The sequence below is a fragment of the Pristiophorus japonicus genome, chromosome 13, assembly GCF_044704955.1.
Source record: "Pristiophorus japonicus isolate sPriJap1 chromosome 13, sPriJap1.hap1, whole genome shotgun sequence".
NCBI lineage: Eukaryota > Metazoa > Chordata > Chondrichthyes > Pristiophoridae > Pristiophorus > Pristiophorus japonicus.
In genome coordinates this window covers 155,291,609-155,312,711 of record NC_091989.1, presented here as the reverse complement: position 1 = coordinate 155,312,711, position 21,103 = coordinate 155,291,609, and the positions used below count along the sequence as shown (strand labels likewise).

The 21,103-nt window shown below is 42.5% G+C and overlaps 1 protein-coding gene across 4 annotated transcripts in view; it reads left to right on the top strand.

Annotated features, from left to right (window-relative positions):
• Positions 1-21,103, top strand: part of piezo1 (piezo type mechanosensitive ion channel component 1 (Er blood group)) — a 416,932-nt gene that overhangs the window by 351,985 nt on the left and 43,844 nt on the right. For 2 of the 4 annotated variants that reach the window (XM_070898185.1, XM_070898183.1), the window contains exons 31-40: positions 4,015-4,086; positions 5,597-5,697; positions 9,456-9,576; positions 12,215-12,298; positions 13,954-14,126; positions 15,016-15,146; positions 17,241-17,450; positions 18,129-18,387; positions 19,262-19,450; positions 20,351-20,534. In XM_070898185.1, the coding sequence (XP_070754286.1) occupies positions 4,015-4,086; positions 5,597-5,697; positions 9,456-9,576; positions 12,215-12,298; positions 13,954-14,126; positions 15,016-15,146; positions 17,241-17,450; positions 18,129-18,387; positions 19,262-19,450; positions 20,351-20,534 (1,524 nt within the window). The remainder of the gene's footprint in view (positions 1-4,014; positions 4,087-5,596; positions 5,698-9,455; positions 9,577-12,214; positions 12,299-13,953; positions 14,127-15,015; positions 15,147-17,240; positions 17,451-18,128; positions 18,388-19,261; positions 19,451-20,350; positions 20,535-21,103) is intronic. The other 2 variants (XM_070898184.1, XM_070898186.1) reach the window with 2 other exon arrangements.

Sequence of the window (21,103 nt, the reverse complement as noted above, 5' to 3'; positions counted from 1 at the left end):
TTTGGTGCTCTTTTTTTTAAAGTCATGTCTCTCCCCCCTCCCACTCCCACTCCCCCTCCCCAGCTCCAGGCAGTTCGAAACAAGATGGAGGCGGCTGGCGGGTCCCGACCCCGAAGTTGGATTTGTGCGGTTTCTGTGCACATGCATAACTCCATTCAATCCACCTGCAGGGTGTGACGCGTTTGGGACCAATGACCCAGAAGCGTTCTGCGCATGCGCAGCGCAGTAGGCCACTGCGCAGCATTTAGTCCTTGTCTACAATCACTCCTTACTGAACAGCGCGGGAAACTGGGACGCCACCCACGCCGGGACTGATGCCAAACCACGGATGTTTCCGGATTAGAGAATCCTGGACTGGAGAGTACAACCTGTAACTGAATCTGGAATCTTCCTGTTCCATAGTGGTCCAAGTGCTACACCACATGGTTCATTTACTGAGTCAACTTATTGACTGACAACTTGATTCTAGGATGAAAAGAAGTAGACCATGTGAGTTATGTATCCAGGTGGTGTTAGCCTGTGTCTGCTTCTCTCTCTAATATTACGCAGGTGACCTAACAATTCAACGGCCCCCATAGCCATTGACACATCTTTCCAGCAATTATCGAAGAATGATTTCCAAATTAACTTTTTTTTCTCATGCAAGGTGGACGATTTACATTCTGTACTATGAATTGTATTCCGGATTAACACTGTCAGATGATTTAATTCATCTCGATGTACTAAGCTGATGTTGGCTGTTTGTAACATTGATAAAGGTTAAAAAAGACTTCCGAGATTTATAACAAAATAGCCAATTCTAGCAAGATTTTGCCCTAAAGGCCTAGGACTGAGCTTTTAAAGATGCTCCGTTTTGAATTGTCCCTCCATACATCTCCTTTTCTGGCTTGACATTCATTTTCTATTTGTCAATCTGTGAAGCAGCTTGTTTGTTTTAACATTAAAGTACTATATAAATGCCAGGTGTTGTAGAGTGGTCCTTCATTAGGTCACTAATCATGTCATGGGATTCATCAAAAGGATAATGAATATCCACACTTTATTAAAGGATCCTTTAAGCCATTTCAGATGTAAATAAGATATTTTGTAAGGATATCCTGCAGTTTCACTTTCTAAATGATTCTCCTTCCGAAAATAATCTTAAATATACCCCACTGTTGTGATGTTTCATTGCCTTCTGGCCTTTTTAACAGGTAACAATCTGCTCTAAGTTTATTGAACTTGATTTGTTCACCTCTCCATTTCTTTTTTCTTTTACAGTGGTATTATTGGGCTATAGTTTCCATCTCACTTTTTACATGTTTCCCTTCATATCTGTTGGCTTCTGTGCTGCTTTGTGTAATCTGTTATGCTTGAACTGTGCCTTTTAATTTGAGCTAACACAATTAAATGATTAATAGGTGAGAGCAGTATGCAGGGGGCATGAATTCAGGCTGACCACTAGAAGAATGAAGGGAGAAGTTAGAAGTTTTATTTTATTAGGAACACAAAAAATTTTACAAGTGGCCATCCAGGCAGAGACTGTACCATCATTTAACAGGGGATTTGATAAGTACATGAAGCATTTTTCACCTGAATTTCATATTCTCTATTATGAACTGGAAAAACAGAATCTTTTTTCCAGAGTGTAACCCATTTTAATTTTAGTGTTTTCACCCATTGCTCATAATTTCAGGCTCATTGTTGATTAATTTCCTCAACTAAAGGAAACACAGATTGGATATTCATTTTTCTTTCAAATGGACACTTTATTCTCCAGCTGTGATAGAGAGGGTGGGCAATATGTTCCCAGTCTTCTGGTAGTGTTGGCTGCTGGGAGATAAATGGGAGAGCAGCCATCATTAATTGTCCTCTCCGCTCTGGCAATGGGATTGAGACTGAGAAGTGGAATTTAATCTGTTAGCCATCATTCCATGATGCTGTACAATCTCAACAACAACTTATTTTTTTCCATACCTTTTATCTTAATGTTTTTGTTTTGTTTCCCTTGCATTTTTATATGCTGTTTCTGTTTATTTTCTATCTCCGCCATTCTGCCTTTGTTCGCAGAGGCTAAATGTGCCAGAGCCATTGATGTATACAAAAGAGAACAAACCATAGACAGTTTACCCTGTCCCTAATTGTCTCCCCTTTTTATCCTCTCCTCTCTTGAGGGTGGTGATCTATGCTGGTTATGGTTACATGGCTACCAGTATCTCACTCTAATGGCCATTCTTAATATGTAGACCTGAACAGTGAGAATAGTGGTTCCTATTATATCAGAACCTCCAGCTTCCTAATCTACCTCTAATTACATCATATTGAACTGAAAATTGCTAATAGAAAGTCCATATTTGTGTAAACTGTGAAATTAATAGAATCCATATTTGTAATCAAGCTGGGGCACTGTAAAATAATTAGCCCTCCATGCAGATGTACTTACATAGAATTACCTACATCGAATCTACCATATAGAAACAGACCATTCAGTCCAACTGGTCTATGCCAGTGTTTATATTGCACCTGAACCTCCTCCCACTCTAATTACCTCTTCCCACCTGGCCCCCATATTCCTCTATCCTCTTCGTCCCTGTTTATGCAAAGCCTCCCTTTAAATTTACCAATGCTATCTACTTCAACCACTCCATGTGGCAGCAAGTTCCATATTCCTCACCACTTTCTGCAAATAAATATCTCCAAAATTAATTACTTGATCTGCTGGTGGTCATCTTATATTTATGCCGCTTTGTGCTGGACTCGCCCACAAGTGGAAACAGTTTTCCCACATCCACCCTATCGAATCACTTCATAATTTTAAAGATCTCTCTCAGGTCTCCTTTTTCAGTCTTCCTTTTTTGTTAGAGAAAAGAGCCTCCACCTGCTCACTTGTTCCTGATTGTTGCTTGCTCTCAATCCTTGTAAAAAATAAAAAATATATACCTTCTCCAATGCTTCAATATCCTTTTTGTAGCATGGAGACCAGAACTACACACAGCATTCCAACTATATATTCACACACTTTGTCACATAGAGACAATGCCTGGCATTCTGCACTCCGAAATTGCAGGATGAGGAGCACAGGAGTGGAAAATCCCATGCTTAAAATTTCTCCCCCGGAATGCATTTTGAATCTTAGTTGAGCTGTCTAATAGTGAGTGAAATGAGACACTTCCCCAGAGAAAATGAGGAGAGCAAACCATTCGGAACAGCATAGGCAAAGGGCTTGGTACAGGTTGACTGCCCTGCTTTCATGGATGGATGGTAGCAATACGTGAGTTAAATATTGTGATTTAGAAAAAATGAAGAGAGGTGGGAGAGGTAGAGAATCTGCCAAGCATCAGTCATTAAGAGTAACAATTATAAGGGAACTACTCTGATATACATGTCACTCACAACAATGAACAGTTTAAAAATATGCATCATTATTGGTGGTCCTAAATGTCAGTCCAAACAATTCACCCAATGGTAACCGCTCTGGAAACATCCTTCGTTGCTGAACGGGGAAGATGTGTTGCTTTGTGCCAGGCTTTGTATTTCTGTTGTGCGAAAAGAGTGGCAGTTTTGACCATAAATTAGTGTATGTCTGCCGCCAATTGCTAACCTTCTGCCTAAATGTTGTGAGCTGTGTTGTTTGGCACACTACAGCTGCTGAATATATTAAAACCAAAAGCTGATGATGTAGTACTGATTAGATCTGTTTGTACAATTTTTGCATGCATGGATATCTACCTGCTGAGGCATAGATCCTTGATAGCTGCAACTAAAATTGACCAAGTGTATTGACAGCATTATGCAATGCTTCTGTCAACTACTTGAAACGTGAATCATCTTCACGTGGGATTTATGCTACTTTAACAGCATCTTTCAGAGCCTGTGGAAGCTACCCGATAAATTTGCTTGTTCTTGTCGCTCTTTTTGTAATTTTTGCTGTGGTGGAAAGACCACAGCAAATCTACCTGAGTAACTGATATTGAAAGCTGTAATTTTATGGAGATCCCTGATGTGGAAACAACATGCTTGTCTCCTGTATGACAGAGCAAGGTGCAACGGAAGAGAAGTCCCAGGAGAAAAAGAAATGGTGGCATCCCTGGGTAAACCATGCCCAAGGTATTTAATGAGTGTGACTGCTTTGTGTCATTCTTGATATTGCACAGTTTGGTTTGCCCTTTGCTTAGAACCCTCAACTTTTGTGTTTCTTTTAAACCAGGAATATATTTTGGGCACATTTGATGAGCACATGGCAACATAATTGCTTGAATTTTGATCACTGGAATTTTTGACTTTGTATAAACTTTTCAACTGTATATTTCATTCATGCATTACATGTGGTTTATTCTCAGTGGTTTACTGGTCTTATGTCACTTGAAATATTTTATAATTCTACTGTATGTGACTTCATCACATCTGACTGGACCAATTGATAGTTACTTTCTTATTTCCTTTTCACTCTTTTTGTTCCCCGCATGTTCCTTGCAGAGATATATTTTCTGATCTCCCATTCTCTCCTATTCTGTTTATCGTTTCTTGGTGCTCTTTCTCCCCATTGCTCTCTGATCTGGTTTCATATTCTGGAGCTCACTGATGTGAACAGATGGACCTACAATCAGGAATAATTATGTAGCAAATCTGACCTCCATGAAGCCACAGCGTCAGTGCTATTAGCCAGACAACCAGCCTACCTCCGTGTGACATGGAACAAACACCACAATAACCGTTGAATAAAACAACGGGTTTTTTATGTATATATTTTTTTAACTTAATGCTGCTTTGTCTCTCGTTTTGTAAAAGGAACATAACTCTTCAAATTCAGCAACTTATTTCTAACATCTTTCACCAGTTACCTGGACTGTCTTATGCCCTTGTTGTATTTAGACCATTCAGAAACACAATCTTACTTGCATTGGCTGGTTACTCTTTCCATGCACAACAGTTCTTCAGTCTTCCTCTGGAACTCAAAAGTGTCACTGTGAATGTGCATAACACATGATGTTTCGGTATCTGGAGTGATGATCCATTTTCCAGTGTTTCTTGTGTAGTTTTACAGTGTCATGCACATGTCCAGCCTGCTACTCAGCTCAAATCTACAGCCAGAGTTAGCCTGATTCATGCCCGCAAGCATAAAGTGCAGTTTCAATACATGTCACAGTAATTCATGACACTGGAACTCTCTCCACCTTGCCACTTCCCTCCCTGCTTAAAACCATCCTCATTTCCTGTAAAACAAGGACACTTGTAATCTTTCTACCCCCTGAGTGTAATTTCATTTTACTGGTATTACATGCCTGTCTAAATTATCTGGTTAGTAACTGACTGCACTGAGTGGCTTTCGCTGTATTGAGTACTTAAGATAATTAGATTTATGCATGAATGTTGTTTTGTAACTGTACATGAAATGTGCCCCAATGTTTAAAAGGAACAAGATGAAAAAGAGACAAAGTAGTTAATATACCATGTTGATATAACAAGAGTTATTTTATGAAATAACTGATTTATTGTCATTTTAGACTGCGGTTTATTCAATAACTTAATTCAACATGCTGTTTTTACTGATATTTTAACACTTGAGTTATGACTTGGAAGCTAATTGTGTGCCTTTCTCTCAAATTTACCTGTGCAGTGCTTCAGTCAGGAGAGTATTACTTGTTTGAGTCGGATAGTGAGGAAGATGAAGAATGTGTGCAGGAGGAACAGAAACCTCCTAAACAGAGTGCATTCCAGGTACTGTGCAGCAATAGCAGCGAACACTTTAAAAGAATATTACATGGGGTTTTGGTGTAATAATACATTGTGCCACAGAATGGTCAGACCCAGGTTAACCCCCACAATGGTGATATTTTAAAATCATGGGTGAACTGTCTCAAGGAGTTTCTAAGAGGTAGCAAAAGTGCTGCTTCACAGAGAAAAAGAAAACTTTGGACAATCAACTTGTCACTCTCCACACCCAGTTATAGTGATACAAGAACTTTGGTGTCCATCTGTGAGGGGATTTTTTTTTCCTTTATGTCTAAACCCAGGCAGTGAATACGAGAAAGCTATTAAACCAGGGAACTTGGCCAGAACCACAATCAACAACAACATCAGTCACAATTAAGCCAAGCCTGTCATTATCCATAGGAGTTATTGGCTAGCAATTGACAGTGGGAACCCTGGCTAATATTTTCTCCTCCTTATCCAAGTGTGCTAATGCCAAATGTAGCATATTTGAGTGCCCTTTGTGAGTTCAGCTAACTTAGTACAGACTAAGGATTGAACCTGGGACTGTTCTGTTCTACATAGCTCAGTAATGCACTGGACAGTGAGCTGTTGAGACCTAATTTGGAAATTGAAACATTTTGATGCTTCAACCTTTAGATTTTCCAAAAATACATTTTTTTTAATTCATTTTTTTAAAATATCAATCAAGCAACTGAATTTTATAACAAAGGTTAGAAATGTGACAAAGCAGTAAAGTATAGAGGAGCTGTTAGCAGAGCAGGCTCAAGGGGCCGAATGGTCTACTCCTGCTCCTATTTCTTGTTATGCTACTGGATGTATAATATAGGCCACCAAACAGTGGGAAGGCGATAAAGGAGCAAATTTGCTGACAAATTACAGAAAAATGCAAGAACTACAGAGAAGTGATAATGGGGAACTTCAATTATCCTAATATAGACAGGGATAGATAGTAACAGTGTTAAAGGGCAGAGAGGGGGAGGAATTCCTGAAATGTGTACAAGAGAACTTTCTTGATCAGTGTGTTTCCAGCCCAATGAGAAAGGAAGCATTCATTGCTGCATCTAGTTCTGGAATGAAGTGTGGCAAGTGGAGCATGTTTCAGTGGGAGAGCATTTGGGGCACAATGATCATCAGATTTAGAATAGTTCTGGATATAGGACAAGGTACAACCAAGTGTAAAAATACTTAACTGGGGGAGGGCTAACTTCAATGAATTGAAAAGGAATCTGGCCTAGGCAGATTGGAATCAAAAATTGATAAACAATTGAACAATGGGAGGCCTTCAAAGAGGAGATGGTCTGGATACAGAGTAGACACATTCCAATGAGGGGAAAAGAAAAAGCATCCAAAGCTAGAGCTCCCTGGATGATTAGAGATATAGAGGTTAAAATTAGACAGAAAAAAGAGACTTATGACACATGTAAGGTTCATAATACAGTAGAGAACCAAGCTGAATTAAGCAACTACAGAAGAGATAAAAAGGGAATAAGGCAGCCAAAGAGAGCGGATGAGAATAGATTAGCGGCTAACATTAAACAGGAACCCAAAAATCTTTTATAAACACATCAATAATAAAAGGGTCGTCAAAGGACAGATGGGGCCAATTAGGGACCAAAAAGGAGACCTTGTGGAGGCTGAGGGTATGGCTGAGGACCTAAATGAGTATTTTGCATCTGTCTTCACTAGAAAAGAGGGTGCTGCCAATGTAGCAGTAAAGGAGGAGGCAGTAGCAATATTGGATAGGATAAAACTAGATTAAGAGGAAGTACTTAAAAGTTGACAGTCCTCAAAGTAGAAAAGTCATCTGGTCTGGATGGGATGCACCCTAGGTTACTGAGGGAAGTAAGGGTGGAAATTGCAGAGGTTCTGGCCACAATCTTCCAATCCTCATTGGATATGGGGGTGTGGTGCCAGAGGACTGGAAGATTGCAAAAGTTACACCCCTGTTCAAAAAAGGAGGGATAAATCCGACAATTACAGGTCACTCAGCCTAATGTCAGTGGTGGAGAAACTTTGAGACAATAATCTGGGACAAAATTAATTGCCATTTGGAAAAGTATGTGCTAATAAATGAAAGTCAGCATAGATTTGTTAACGGTAAATCATGTTTGATTAATTGATTCTTTGATGGAGAGAGTTAATGAGGGTAGAGCGGTTGATGGGCTTTCTAAAGGCATTTGATAAAGTACCACATAATAGACTTGTTAGCAAAATTAAAGCCCATGCCTAGCCCTAACCCTAAAGGGACAGTGGTAGCATGGATACAAAATTGGCTAGGGGATAGAAATCCTAGAGTAGTGGTGAACGCTTGTTTTTCAGACTGAAGGGAAGTATACAGTGGTGTTCCCCCGGGGTCGGTATTAGAACCACCGCTCTTTTTCCATATATATTAATGGCCTGGACTTTGGTATACAGGGCATAATTTCAAAGTTTGCAGATGACACAAAGCTCGGAACTGTAGCAGACAATGAAGAGGATAGTAACAGACATTAGGACATAGACAGACTGGTGAAATGGGCAGACTTATGACAGATGAAATTTAACGCAGAGAAGTATGAATTAATGCATTTTGTTAGGAAGAATGAGGAGAGACAATATGAACTAAATGGTACAATTTTAAGAGGATGTTGGAACAGAGAGACCTGGGGATGTATGTACACAAATCTTTTTGAAGCTGGCAGGACAAGTTGAGAAGGCAGTTTTTTTTTTTAAAGCTGCTTGAATTCTCCAACAATCTCCTTCCTCCATAAACCTCAACTTGTTCAAAATTCAGTCACCTGTATTCTGTTCTGCACTAATCCCACTTGCCATGGCCCACTGTCCTCCTGAATCTCATCTAATCCTTCATGGCCTCAGCTGACCATATTTCTGCAATCCCCTCCGGAGTTATATCCCCTCCTGTGTTTTCTGGTCATATGACTCATACCTTCTGTGCTTTCACTCTCTTCACATCACAATTGGTGCCAGAGCCATCACCCGCCATGACCCCATTCTCAAGAACTCCCCCTAAGAATTCTTCTAAGTGTCAGCTGTGGCTTAGTAGCACACTAGCCTCTGAGTCAGAAGGCTGTGGGTTCAAGTCCCACTCCAGGAACTTGAGCACACAAATCTTCAAAAGCAAAATACTGCGGATGCTGGAATAATCTAGGCTGACTCTCTAGTGCAGTGCTGAGGGAGTGCTGCACTGTCCGAGGTGCCGTCTTTAAACCGAGGCCCTCTCAGGTGAACGTAAAATATCCCATGGCACTATTTCAGAGAAGAGCAGGGGGTTATCCCTGGTGATCTGGCCAATATTTATCTCTCAATCAACATAACAAAAAAAAACAGATTATCTGATCATTATCACATTGCTGCTTGTGGGAGTTTGCTGTGTGCAAAATTGGCTGCTGCGTTTCCTACAGTACAACAGAGACTACACTCCAAAAGTACTTCATTGGCAGTAAAGTACTTTGAGACGTCCGGTGGTCGTGAAAGGCACCATATAAATGCAAGTCTTTCTTTTCTTTTCCCCTTTAAAAACCTTTGGAAAAACCTACCTTTTTAAACATGATTTTCATCTCCTGGGCTAAATCTCCCACCTCGAGTTGGTTATTCCCTTTTTTCTTTTATCTGTTTTTCCTCCTGCTCTGTGAAGCACCGTGGGAAGTTTGCTACATAAAAGGTGCTATATAAATGCAAGCTGTTGTTACTGGCTCTGCAATGTGGAGTGAGTGATAACTAGTTAATAATTACACCATTCTTTGTTTCTGTGATTTGTTTAGTTGGCGTACCAAGCATGGGTAACAAATGCAAAATTGGCCTTAAAAGAAAGACATGAACATAAGAGGCAACTTCAGAAATTGAAGCAAGACACTGAGATATGTAAGAGACAGCAGAAAGCAGGTGAGAATGTCGTGTTCCGAGTTAACACAATCCTCGTGTTCGGGGTCCTGTTTGTACCAGCAGTAACTTAAACAATACCAGTTCCCTTATATAACTTGTTATTTTACAATTACTTTTCCACCCCTAGTGTAACAGACCACGGTCCAGAAATTAAGGCGTGCACATCTTTGGTAAGGTGGAGGGGGGGAGCGTGGTTTGCAGGGTACATTCTGTGTGCCTGAATGGTGAGGCCCGAGGCTCTCCAGATATTGGGCCTCGGGCCTGGTTAGAATGGAGCCTGCTTGGCATAGAGCCTGCTGGCGAAGTGTAGAGAAGACACAGGACGGGTCAGGGGTCAGGTTGAGTATGGGCTGTGGGGTGGGGCGGGGAACTCGGGGCTTTGGATTGGGAACGGGAGTGAGGGAGATTGGGGGCCAGGAGATGGGGATCAGGGTTCGGAGTGTGGGCAGTTGGGGTCGGGAGCGGGGTGGGGGAGTGAGCGGCCACAATCGGTTCCTTTAATGTGGGGCCAGGAGGAGCACTTTGGCTCCTAGCAGCTTCACATTTAATTAAGTTACTTGCCTTCCTAGTTGGGCCTTGCAGGCAATCCCTAGGCCTGGTTTCCCTGAGTGCAGCCGGCACTGTCCTAGGGCAAACAAATCTTGGGAGAGGGAACCTCAGGCATTAGACCCCATATTTATACAGGTTGAGCGTCCAAAGTCCGGAGTTCCGGACTCCGGACCAATTAGTGGCAGGGTTGTCCGGAATCCGTAAAATGTTCTGGAATCTGGACCCGCCCACCTTGGGGCCCTGCCACTGCCCGACCTCAGGCCTCGCCTCACCGCCCCTCGCTGCATTGCTGCCCGATCTCGGGCCTCGTCCTTGCCTCGAGGCCCCCTTGCCGGCCTGCCAGAACACCTCTTCGCGATGGGGCCGCCCGACCAGCGCCTCCTCGCTGGGGCTCGCCCGAACACCACCTCGGCGCTGGGCCCCGCTCAAACTTTTCCTTCTCACTGGGGCCCGCCCGAACACCACCTCGGCGGCGGGGCCCGCCCGAACACCACCTCGGCGGCGGGGCCCGCCCGACCAGCGCCTCCTCGCTGGGGCTCGCCCGAACACCACCTCGGCGCCGGGCCCCGCTCGAACACCACCTCGGCGCTGGGCCCCGCTCAAACTTTTCCTTCTCACTGGGGCCCGCCCGAACACCTCCTCGGCGCCGGGGCCCACCCGAACACCTCGGCGGCGGGGCTCTGCCCGAACACCACCTCGGCGGCGGGGCTCTGCCCGAACACCACCTCGGCAGCGGGGCCCGCCCGAACACCTCCTCGGCGGCGGGGCTCTGCCCGAACACCTCGGCGCCGGGGCTCTGCCCGAACACCACCTCGGCGGCGGGGCTCTGCCCGAACACCACCTCGGCGGCGGGGCTCTGCCCGACGACCTCATCGACTGGCGACCTCATCGACTGGCAACCACCCCACCCCCACACGACCTCATCGCCCAGAGAGCACCCCCCTTCTGACGTTCCAAAATCTGGAAATACCCAAACCTGGGCTCAGATATTTCCAGATTTGTGACGTCAGAAAGACGTTCCAAAATCCGGCAAAACACCAAATCCGGAACGGCCTCCGATTCCAAAAAATGGAAGCTGCACAGACCAATTTCTAACCTCATGTATTATATAAGGTTTAAAGCAGAATTATATTTGTAAGATATATACATAAATATGAACATAAGCAAAGAAACAAACAGTAACAGAGCAGTGACACCATAAAAAAACTACCAAAAATGACTGTGGCATTTTCCCTCTTACTAGCAAGGATGAACAGTTGAATTTTAATTTAAATGCATGAACATTATATGTTGATTATCCCGCAATAACCATATCTGGCTTAAATTTCCACACGTTTCCAACACATTCCCACCAGATGTCAGGTGGAAGTATAAATGAAGGCCCGGGAAATAAGACTGGGAACTGGTTTTGCGTGTCCTGTGTATGCTGGGTCCCAGCTTTCATTGCCAGTTTCTGCAAGGCCTTGTTTGAAACAGAACCTCAGTTCACCCCAAAAAACTCGAGGGGACATAGTCAGGGCAGGGGGCTCACGGGCTGGGCGTTTCCTCAGCCCCAGCCTTGGCTCCACTGGGTGGCTGATACAGTGGGTGACCAGTGGTGTACCTGCCCCCAGCTGGTGGAACTGAGGCATCCCTGTCAACTCATGATAAGCACATCTATTCATAGCTGTGTTGTTCCAGGCTTTTTATTTTTTGTTTCCTAGATAGTACATTTAACTGATTATCTTTAATATTCCAGATAGGGGTTAGAAACCCCATCCACTGTAGAATGCCCTCACCCAACATATAGAGAAGATAGATTGTCAGTCGATGTCAGAGTAACTTTACATGATGTAAAATTGATGCTTTGTGCAAATTGCGAATTGCAACTTGAATCTATCATATGATTTTTACTTTCAATGCTAGAATACAAACCTAACTGAGTATTACTAATTTGAAGTAAGGAAGGTTAGTAGTTCCTGTTATTATACTATGTAACTTTTCATTGAAGTTAAGTAACCTTTTTATAGGAGTTATTAACATTGCTGTATGTGTTTCGATAGGAAAAGAGTGCATAAATTATGTGTAAATGTACATTTGCACTTTCCAGGAGGAACAGAAACATCATTACAGGAAACCTCTTTCTTGGATGATGAAGAGGAGGAGAAGGAAGAGGAAGAAGAAGAAATACATTGTAAGCAGAAACCATAAACTCCACGAAGGTTGTTTGCAGTTTACACAATATGGGCACTGTCTTTCCGAGGTCGTAAGGATGTGATTTGATGTGGTACTGCATAGGGCTTTTTGAAGTTTTTCCTCATGATGAAGCATCTTAATATTCTTGATCACTTATTGCACCAGCAAGCCAGCTTTTAATGATTTGTGTTCCCCCCCCTAGACTCCTAAATCAATTTGTTCCTGTACATCTCACCCCATCCCTCTCATGTTTCCCCATTTATATTGTAATCCCATTTGCCACCTTATACTTTGTTCAAATGCATCTGCTATTGCTCTACCATTCACTTAATAATCTATCCATATAATTCTCAACATGCTTCATCTATACCTTCCACTTAGTGTAATCTGCAAACCTAGATATACTGCCCTCTGTTCCCAAATCCAGGGCATTTTTATATAGAATGAAAAGCTGCGGCCCCAGCACCACTTTCTTGGGGATACCACTGGTCACTGCCCGCCAATCTGACAATGCTCCTTTTATCCCAATATTCTGCTACACCACTAACCAAGCAATTTCCTACCCATGCCACGAGGTTGCCTCCAGTGTTAGCTAGCAACCCCTTGTATAGAACCTCACCAGGTGCCTTCTGAAATTCACATATATAATATCCATTGATCATCCTCTATTCACAACCTCGGAGACTCTGTGAAAGAACCTTATTTGGTTTATTAGATATACCCTACCTTTCACTGCAGCAAATAGCAAAGGTGGCAAAAACAGCTTCTTTAGAACCCACTGGGTAAACAAACCAAGCAGCATAACTGTAGAACTCGTCAATTAACATCAGTTACCTCTGATCCCAAACACTGATGCTCATTGCAGTAGACAGCTTTGCAAAATTAGGAACTATCTATCTTTCAGTCAGGGATGTGCGCTAGAAATGGCCGGATGAGATCACATGCTTTTCATGCACTTTCTGGTTCCACAGATTTGTCAATCGTCTGTGAAAAGTATCAGGTAATGGGTTCCTTTGCCTTATTAATAGAGGAATAGAATACAAAAGCAAGGCATTTATGCTGAACCTTTATAAAACACTGGTTAGGCCTCACCTGGAGTATTGTGTTCAATTCTGGGCACCACACTTTAGGAAGGACGTCAAGGTCTAGAGGGCGCAGAAGAGATTTACTAGAATGGTGCCAGGGATGTGGAGAAGCTGGTGGTGTCCTCCTTAGAGGAGATTTGTTGGAGGTGCTCAAAATCATGAACGCTTTTGATAGAGTAAATAAAGAGAAATTATTTCCAGTGACAGAAGGGTCAGTAACCAGAGCACACAGCTTTAAAGTGATTGGCACAAGAACCAGAGGCGACATGAGGCAACAATTTGTTATGCAGCGAGTTGTTGTGATCTGGAATGTACTGCCTGGTAGTGTGGTGGAAGCAGATTCAATGGTAACTTTCAAAAGGGAATTTGATAAACACTTGAAGGGAAAAAAATTGCAAGGCTGTGGGGAAAGAGCGGGGGGGTGGGATTAATTTAATAGCTCTACTGAAGAGCCAGCACAATGGGCTGAGTGGCCTCCTTCTGTCCTGTACCATTTTATGACTCTCTCTATAAGGGATGCTGGTATGGCTCACTGATTCTAATGACAACCTTCACCTTTGTCTTTCAGCTAAGAGCAATGTTGTCCAGCGTATCATGGATATTCTGAGATTTCTCTGGGTCCTATTCTTGGCCATGGTGGATGGACTGACACAGTGGCTGAACGCCCTTGCTAAGCAATACCTCGATACATCGACTGTTCTGTGGGTAGAGCGCCACCTGTTGATCCAGAAACTTGCACGAGTAAGTAATTGAATTGGCCTGTAGAGGAATCATTATTCTTCACCGGAGAAGTATTCATAAATAATTTCCTTAAAATCAAGCAATTGTAAACATTTCTGTTCAAAGTATATCTCCTTAACATAGTACTGCAACCATACGATCATCTTCAGGTCCTCTCCCCGATCCCGAATCTGTATCACTCTTAAAATGATGAGCATTTAACTGAATAAATAAACAAGAAACAATTGCATTTTTATTTAATAGTTTGATAAATCATAGAATCATAGAAGTTTACAGCATGGAAGGAGGCCATTTCGACCTATCGTGTCCGCGCCGGCCGACAAAGAGCCACCCAGCCTAATCCCACTTTCCAGCTCTAGGTCCGTAACCCTGCAGGTTACGGCACTTCAAGTGCACATCCAAGTAATTTTTAAATGTGGTGAGTGTTTCTGCCTCTACCACCATTTCAGGTAGTGAGTTCCAGACCCCCTCAACCCTCTGCATGAAGACATTTTCCCTCAAATCCCCTCTAAACCTTCTACCAATTACTTTAAATTTAAGTCCCCTGGTTGTTGACCCCGCTGCGAAGGGAAATAGGCCCTTTCTATCCACTCTTATTTAGGCCCCTCATAATTTTATACTCCTCAATGAGGTCTTCCCTCAGCCTCCTCTGTTCCAAGGAAAACAAACCCAGCCTATCCAATCTGTTCTCATAGCCAAGATTCTCCACTCCCGGCAAATGTTGGATTTTTTTTTTTAAGACTTGTACAAGAATATTTTCCTTATACCATTACTACAAACACTACAATGTGAATAAATTATATATATTTACTGTCGTTACTTGTAAAGTTTTCTAACATCCCCAATACACTGTACTTATTTTTACCACCAATTTCCATCACCTTTTCAGGGTGAGGAAGTACGAGGACCTGTGGACGGTCTTTACGAGACACGAGAGGACAGCGATCAAACACTGCTGCAGAACCCTGAGCCTGAAGAATCAACAGAGCGGGATGGTACACAGCTCACCAATACATCAAGGCAGGTGCATGAATACATATTCATAGGCATGTCATTTGGACTCTTGTGATCTAGATTACTACTAAAATAATGGAAAGGGGATGATTTTAAGGATGAACTGGATTAGTGCAGCTGGGAGCTGAGGCAGACAGAAAGCTCTCCAGCCCTCCGGAGCGTGAGGCCTGGGAGATTTTGGCTCCCTAGCCTCACTACATCATAATAGTCAGTTTCCTGCCCAAACCCAGTGGGAAGAGCTACGTGGCCGGCAGGTGGGAGTGGGATTTTGGATGGCAGGAGGTCGCCACCGAGGACCCGGTTGAACGGGCCCTGGCACTTAAGGTAAGGGTTTGGGAGGGTCAGACAGTCAGAGATGGAGGGAGGGAAGCCCAGGTCAGGGATGAACCGAAGCTTCCTGGTGGGGCCTGGAGGGACAGTCCTGCTCCTCCTGGCCCACAAGTAAACAGAACAAAAATTAAAAGAAGCCCACCTTTTTGGGTCTCTTCAGGCTCATGTTCCTCTTCCCAACAGGTTGGGCCTAGCGGGTAAGCCATGAGGGATTCCTTGCTCAGGCCCAGGTTAAGATAACAGTTGGTCCGCCCGATTACATCATCGGAGCCTGATCTGCATATTTAAAGCAGGACCCCACTGCCTTCCGAAAGGGGTCCTGCTCACTTGCTACTATCGGGACCCGCAGAAATCCGAGGGAGTAAGTTGCACGGTGCATTTTAACTATCGCCGGGTGGGGTAGTGTTAAAATGATCCCCATAGTACCTGTCCTATAGGATTTTAAAATGGGTTAAGCAAAGAGACTCGCAAATTTTACTCAATGGCTAAATATCTGTCAAATAAAAGTTTACATCCTAGGGCTACTTGTCAGTTAACTTGATTAGGCTGGGTTGGATAAGTTTCATTAATTCACAACCAAGTGGCTGGATGTATCATAAAAACTCAGGGTCACGCTTGCGGACTGAACAGAGGTGTTAAGCAAAGCAATCACCCAATCTGTAGAGGAGACTGCATTGTGAGCAGCATATTAAATTGAAAGAAGTACAAGTAAATTGCTATTTCACCAAGGAGTGTTTGTGGGCCTGGGCGGTGAGAAGGGAGGAAATGAAATGGCAAATGTTGCCTGTCCTGTGCTTGCATGGGAAGGTGCCGTGGAAAAGGGAGCGGGTGTTGGGAGTGATGAAGAGTGTACCAGGGTGTTGTGGAGGCAACGGTCCATTCGGAATGCTGAAAGGGGAGGGGAAGATTTGTTTTGTATCGGTCTGGAGGTGGCAGAAATGACGGAGGATGATCCATTGAATGTGGATGGTGAGGACAAGGGGAACCCGATCGGGTTCTGGGAGGGAGGGGAAGGAGTAAATGCACAAGTGCCAGAAATGGGACGGACACCATCGAGGGCCTTGTCAACTACGGTGGAGTGGAATCCTCGGCTGAGGAAAAATGAAGACATATCGGAAGCACTGGTGTGGAAGGTGACATCGTCAGAACAGATGCGACGGAGAAATTAAGAGAATGGAATAGAGTCCTTGCAGAGAGTGAGGTGGGAGGAAGTGTAATCGAGGTGTCAGTGGGCTTATAGTAGACATTCCCCAGCCTATCCCCAGAAAGGGAGATAGAGAAGTTAAGGAAGGTAAGAGTCGGTGATGGACCATGTGAAGGCGAAGAAAGGGTGGAAGTTTGAAGCAAAGTTGGTGACATTTTCCAGTTCGGGGCGAGAGCAGGAAGTGATATGGATACAGTCATCAATGTACTGGAAAAAGAGGTGAGGGAGGAGACCTGAGTAGGTCTGGATCCAAGAATGTTCCTTGCATCTCACAAAAAGGCAGACATAGCCAGAACCCATACGGGTTCCCAAAGCGACACCTTTTATTTGGAGGAAGTGAGAGGAGTCAAAGGAGAAGTTGTTCAATGTGAGAACAAGTTTAGCCAGAGGAGGAAGAGGGTGGTGGTGGATGGGGACTGGTTCCATTCAATAAAGAAGCAGCGGGCCCACGGACTGTCCTGGTGCGGGATGGAGGTGTAGATGTGGATTAGAAAATCAACCCCACAATGAAGTGTGAGGAAGGATTTTGCAGTCCCATTTCATGACATCAGTTCTTTTTTATTCAGTAGTTCTGAAGAAGAACATGACTTCCTGACGATCCACGATGAAGGGGAATTCCTGGAATCTGTTCCTGATTGCGGTACAAACTCAAACATCGAGAAACAGAGTTTGGCTGTAGATTCACTGGAGTCAGAGGAATTTGTCACGGTCTCAGAGGAGATAGCTGTTCAGCCCATTACCCGTACCAGAACGGCCAGTGAGCTGCTTGCAAGCAGGTATAGAACTGAAAAGTAGCCAATTTTAGAAATTATCTTTTTATTTAGACCATGTGTATGTGTGGCCAAAACTAAGCCAAATTCAATAAGTTGTCTGATGTCCTACTTCAGTAATACAGCTTTGTACAGGTCCAAATTATTTGTATATTTTGCCCTACTTTAACAGAAAACTTACAATGAAAGATACCCTTAAATGGTTGGAAGTCAATTCCAGGTTGGAAGTCAATTAAACAATGCTCTTCTCTTTTGGGGCAAGGTTTAGTTGCAATTCTTGATTTCATTTTTGTTCTGATCATGGGCATTCATTGAAATTTAGCTTTGTTTTTTTTCTCAGCCATATGTTATAATCATGAAGTGTCCTGTTAAAGTAACCATACAGCGCAATGCAATAGAAAATAAATGCTTACATTAGCAATATTTAACTCGAAAACTCAAACCTCCAAATGGAATAGTTCTATTTGCAATATGTGTTATGATTAATACAGTCCACTTAGATATGACATCCAAAAGCAGCGGCACACTACAAACAGATAATTGTGATAGGACGAGAAGCAGGTTGTTGCGGAGAGTGTATGCTGCATAAATCTTACACAGAATAAAAATTCTTAAAGTGGGCAAAAACGTTGATCATCAAATGTAACATTTTAACATTAATATCTTTGTTTTTATCTTTTTAAGCCATTTTTCCATTGACGAATTGGAAGAATCAGAGAGGTTTTACCAATCCCAGAACCGATTTTTAAAACTGATGTTTGCTGTGTATCGCGTCATTGCTGCTAATTCAGAGTTGACTTGCTACTTCATCATTATCCTGAACAATATGATTTCTGCCTCTGTAATCACACTCTTCCTTCCCATCCTTGTGTTTCTCTGGGCTATGCTTTCCATTCCTAGGCCCAGCAAACGATTTTGGATGACAGCGATCATCTACACTGAGGTGAGCTGTAGGAGTATTGTGTATTTTTCAGATGACAAATTTATGTATTATGAAGTTTTATGTGTACTAAAGTGTAATTGAAAAATTATTGTAATTTTCTGCGTAAATGTCACAATGATTTTAGCAGTTTTCCTGTGTGTTAAGATAAATAATGTGCATATGTATGCTGTATGGAGTTATGCAAATTGGGATTGTATTTTAATTAAAAACAACATCCATTCTAGCACTATGTGATTCACATACTAGGTGTCAGCCTTAGCTCAGTGGTAGCATTCTCACTGCTGAGTCAGAAAGTTGTAAATTCAAGCCTTACTCCAGAGACTTGAGCACATAGTCTAGGCTGTCACTGCAGTGCAGTACCAAGGAAGTGCTGAACTGTTGGAGGTGCCATCTTTATGAGATTTTAAACCAAAGCCCTATCTGTCCTCTCAGGTGAGCGTAAAAGATCCAATGACGCTTTGAAGAAGAACAAGGGCTTCTTGAGTTCTGGGCAACATTTATCCCTCTGCCAACTATGAAAAACAGATAAAGTAGTCATTTATCTTATTGTTGTTTGCAGGACCTTGCTTGTGTAAAATTGGCTGCTGCAATTCCCTACACAAGAACAGTGACTATAATTCAAAAGTACTTCATTGGCTGTAAAGTACTGTTTGTGTTTGAGTTTTATTTCAAATCCTTGAGCTTGTTGCACTCTGGTTTGCTTCACCTGTTTGTCATTGAGTAAAACACTTATCATGAAGATCACTGTAGGTTTTAGTCACCATAACCCTAGTGATATTTTACTGTTTTCCTTCATTATATTCAGTGTTTAAAATTTTCATGCAAGTGTAAATATCTTGGTTCAAATGTGACCTGCCTTCATTTGACTTTGCAGGTGATGGTGGTCATTAAATACTTATTCCAGTTTGGATTCTTCCCTTGGAATAGCCTCTATGTCACTTCACTTTATGAAGACAAACCATTCTTCCCACCACGTATTCTTGGATTGGAGAAGACGGATGGTTTTGTTAAATATGATCTGATTCAGCTGCTGGCACTTTTGTTCCATCAGTCACTGCTAAAGGTTGGACATATTAACTTTCAATATTATTGATACAATAGGTATTTGTACAGTGATGTGAAACATTACAATACTGTACACCTGTGCTTTTAAAATATGCTGTACTGGTCTAACTCATGTGGCGCACTTATTGTGTCAGAAATCCATTGGATATTGATCTCTTGTTTACGGTAACAAGTGAGAGCTGAATCATCAACAGAGAGCAAAAAGATTTCTTTTTCCTTCTATAAACCCGATGAATTGAGACCATTTGCAATATACAGAAATAGTCTTTTTGGTGGTTTTCATAGAGTCCAAATTTTGCAAAGTCAGAAGTTACCACCAGAATAGACACTGGAGCACCAATTTTAACTTTGGGTGCATGGACTTCTTGGTGAGGTTTAAATTGTTCAGATCCCTCTCGCGCCTGAACTGGGCAGGAGTAAAATAGGGGCTTAGTAGTCTCTTTCTGAATTTGCAATGTGGCTCTCCCGATCGCCGCCTCTCCCGATTACTCCCCCCACCCCACCCCCCCTCTTCCAGGACTTACATGAGGGCCGTGGCCGGCGATACAGCAGCCCAGAATTGAAATATTCCTCACCTGGGGATGCCCAGCAGGTGTCGGCACCTCACTAACCTCATGTAGATGAAGCTTGAGGCCTAATATCGGGTGTGCCTTTAGCCGACTCGTTCCAGTGCAGGAATTGTTCCTTCTGCCCACAGGTCGGCACAAACCGATTACTGGACAAATAACTTCAATAGACACATATCACGAAAAATATTTACTGCATTTTATTGAGATGCAGTAAAATCTTACTGAAAAAATGAATAGGTTTTTTTATGCATAAATATTAACATAAGGAAAGCATTAATTTTTCCACCACTTGTAAATGCTGTAATTCTCTACATTTCTACAATTTCTAGCATTATGGACTGTGGGATGATCAGGAGGATCAAAAGAAAAAAGATATGAAAGAAAAGGAGGCCATGCAAAAATCACAAGATGCAAACCTAGATGTAGCTGCAGACAACCAAGTTTCTGTCTTACAACCAGAACAGGAAGTAAAGAAAAACAGATTCCACTTCAGGAGGAGAAAGCAGATCAAAGGTTAGAGGTTATTCGAAACAATGCTGCCAGAAATGACAACACTACATAATACAAATTTACTCCAGTGTTTAGTGAGGTGTTGAAACCACTGAAATCTGGTACACACATCTGAGTTAATTCAGTAAAAGGTGTTTGTGTTGAACATTGTAATCCCCATGTCAAAAGAGTAAACATCACTGCAGTACTATAACATATTTGTTCTCTGAACTCCTTTGGTTTCTGTAAGTCTAGGCTTTCATTAGCTTTTTTTTCTTTTCAAACTTTTGGATGAATTTTGCCCGTTTTTTCCCCCTTCTCTCCTGAAAGTCCGTATTCCAGATGTTGGTTACTCTTCAGGACCTGAGCATTTTCAACCAATAACCACATCTCATTTTGTTTGTTTCAAAAAAAAATCCACAAAAAAATTGGTCATTTGGAAATTACAATCCTCTTGTAGTTACAAGTCTTTAGCAAAAAGTATTTTTTGTCTCTGGCTGCCACACTGTGCTGGAACTGCGTGTTGGACTGGAACACGTTGCTTTTTGTGCATGTGTCTTTTTAATGCTTAATTACAGGCACATTCTCTATGA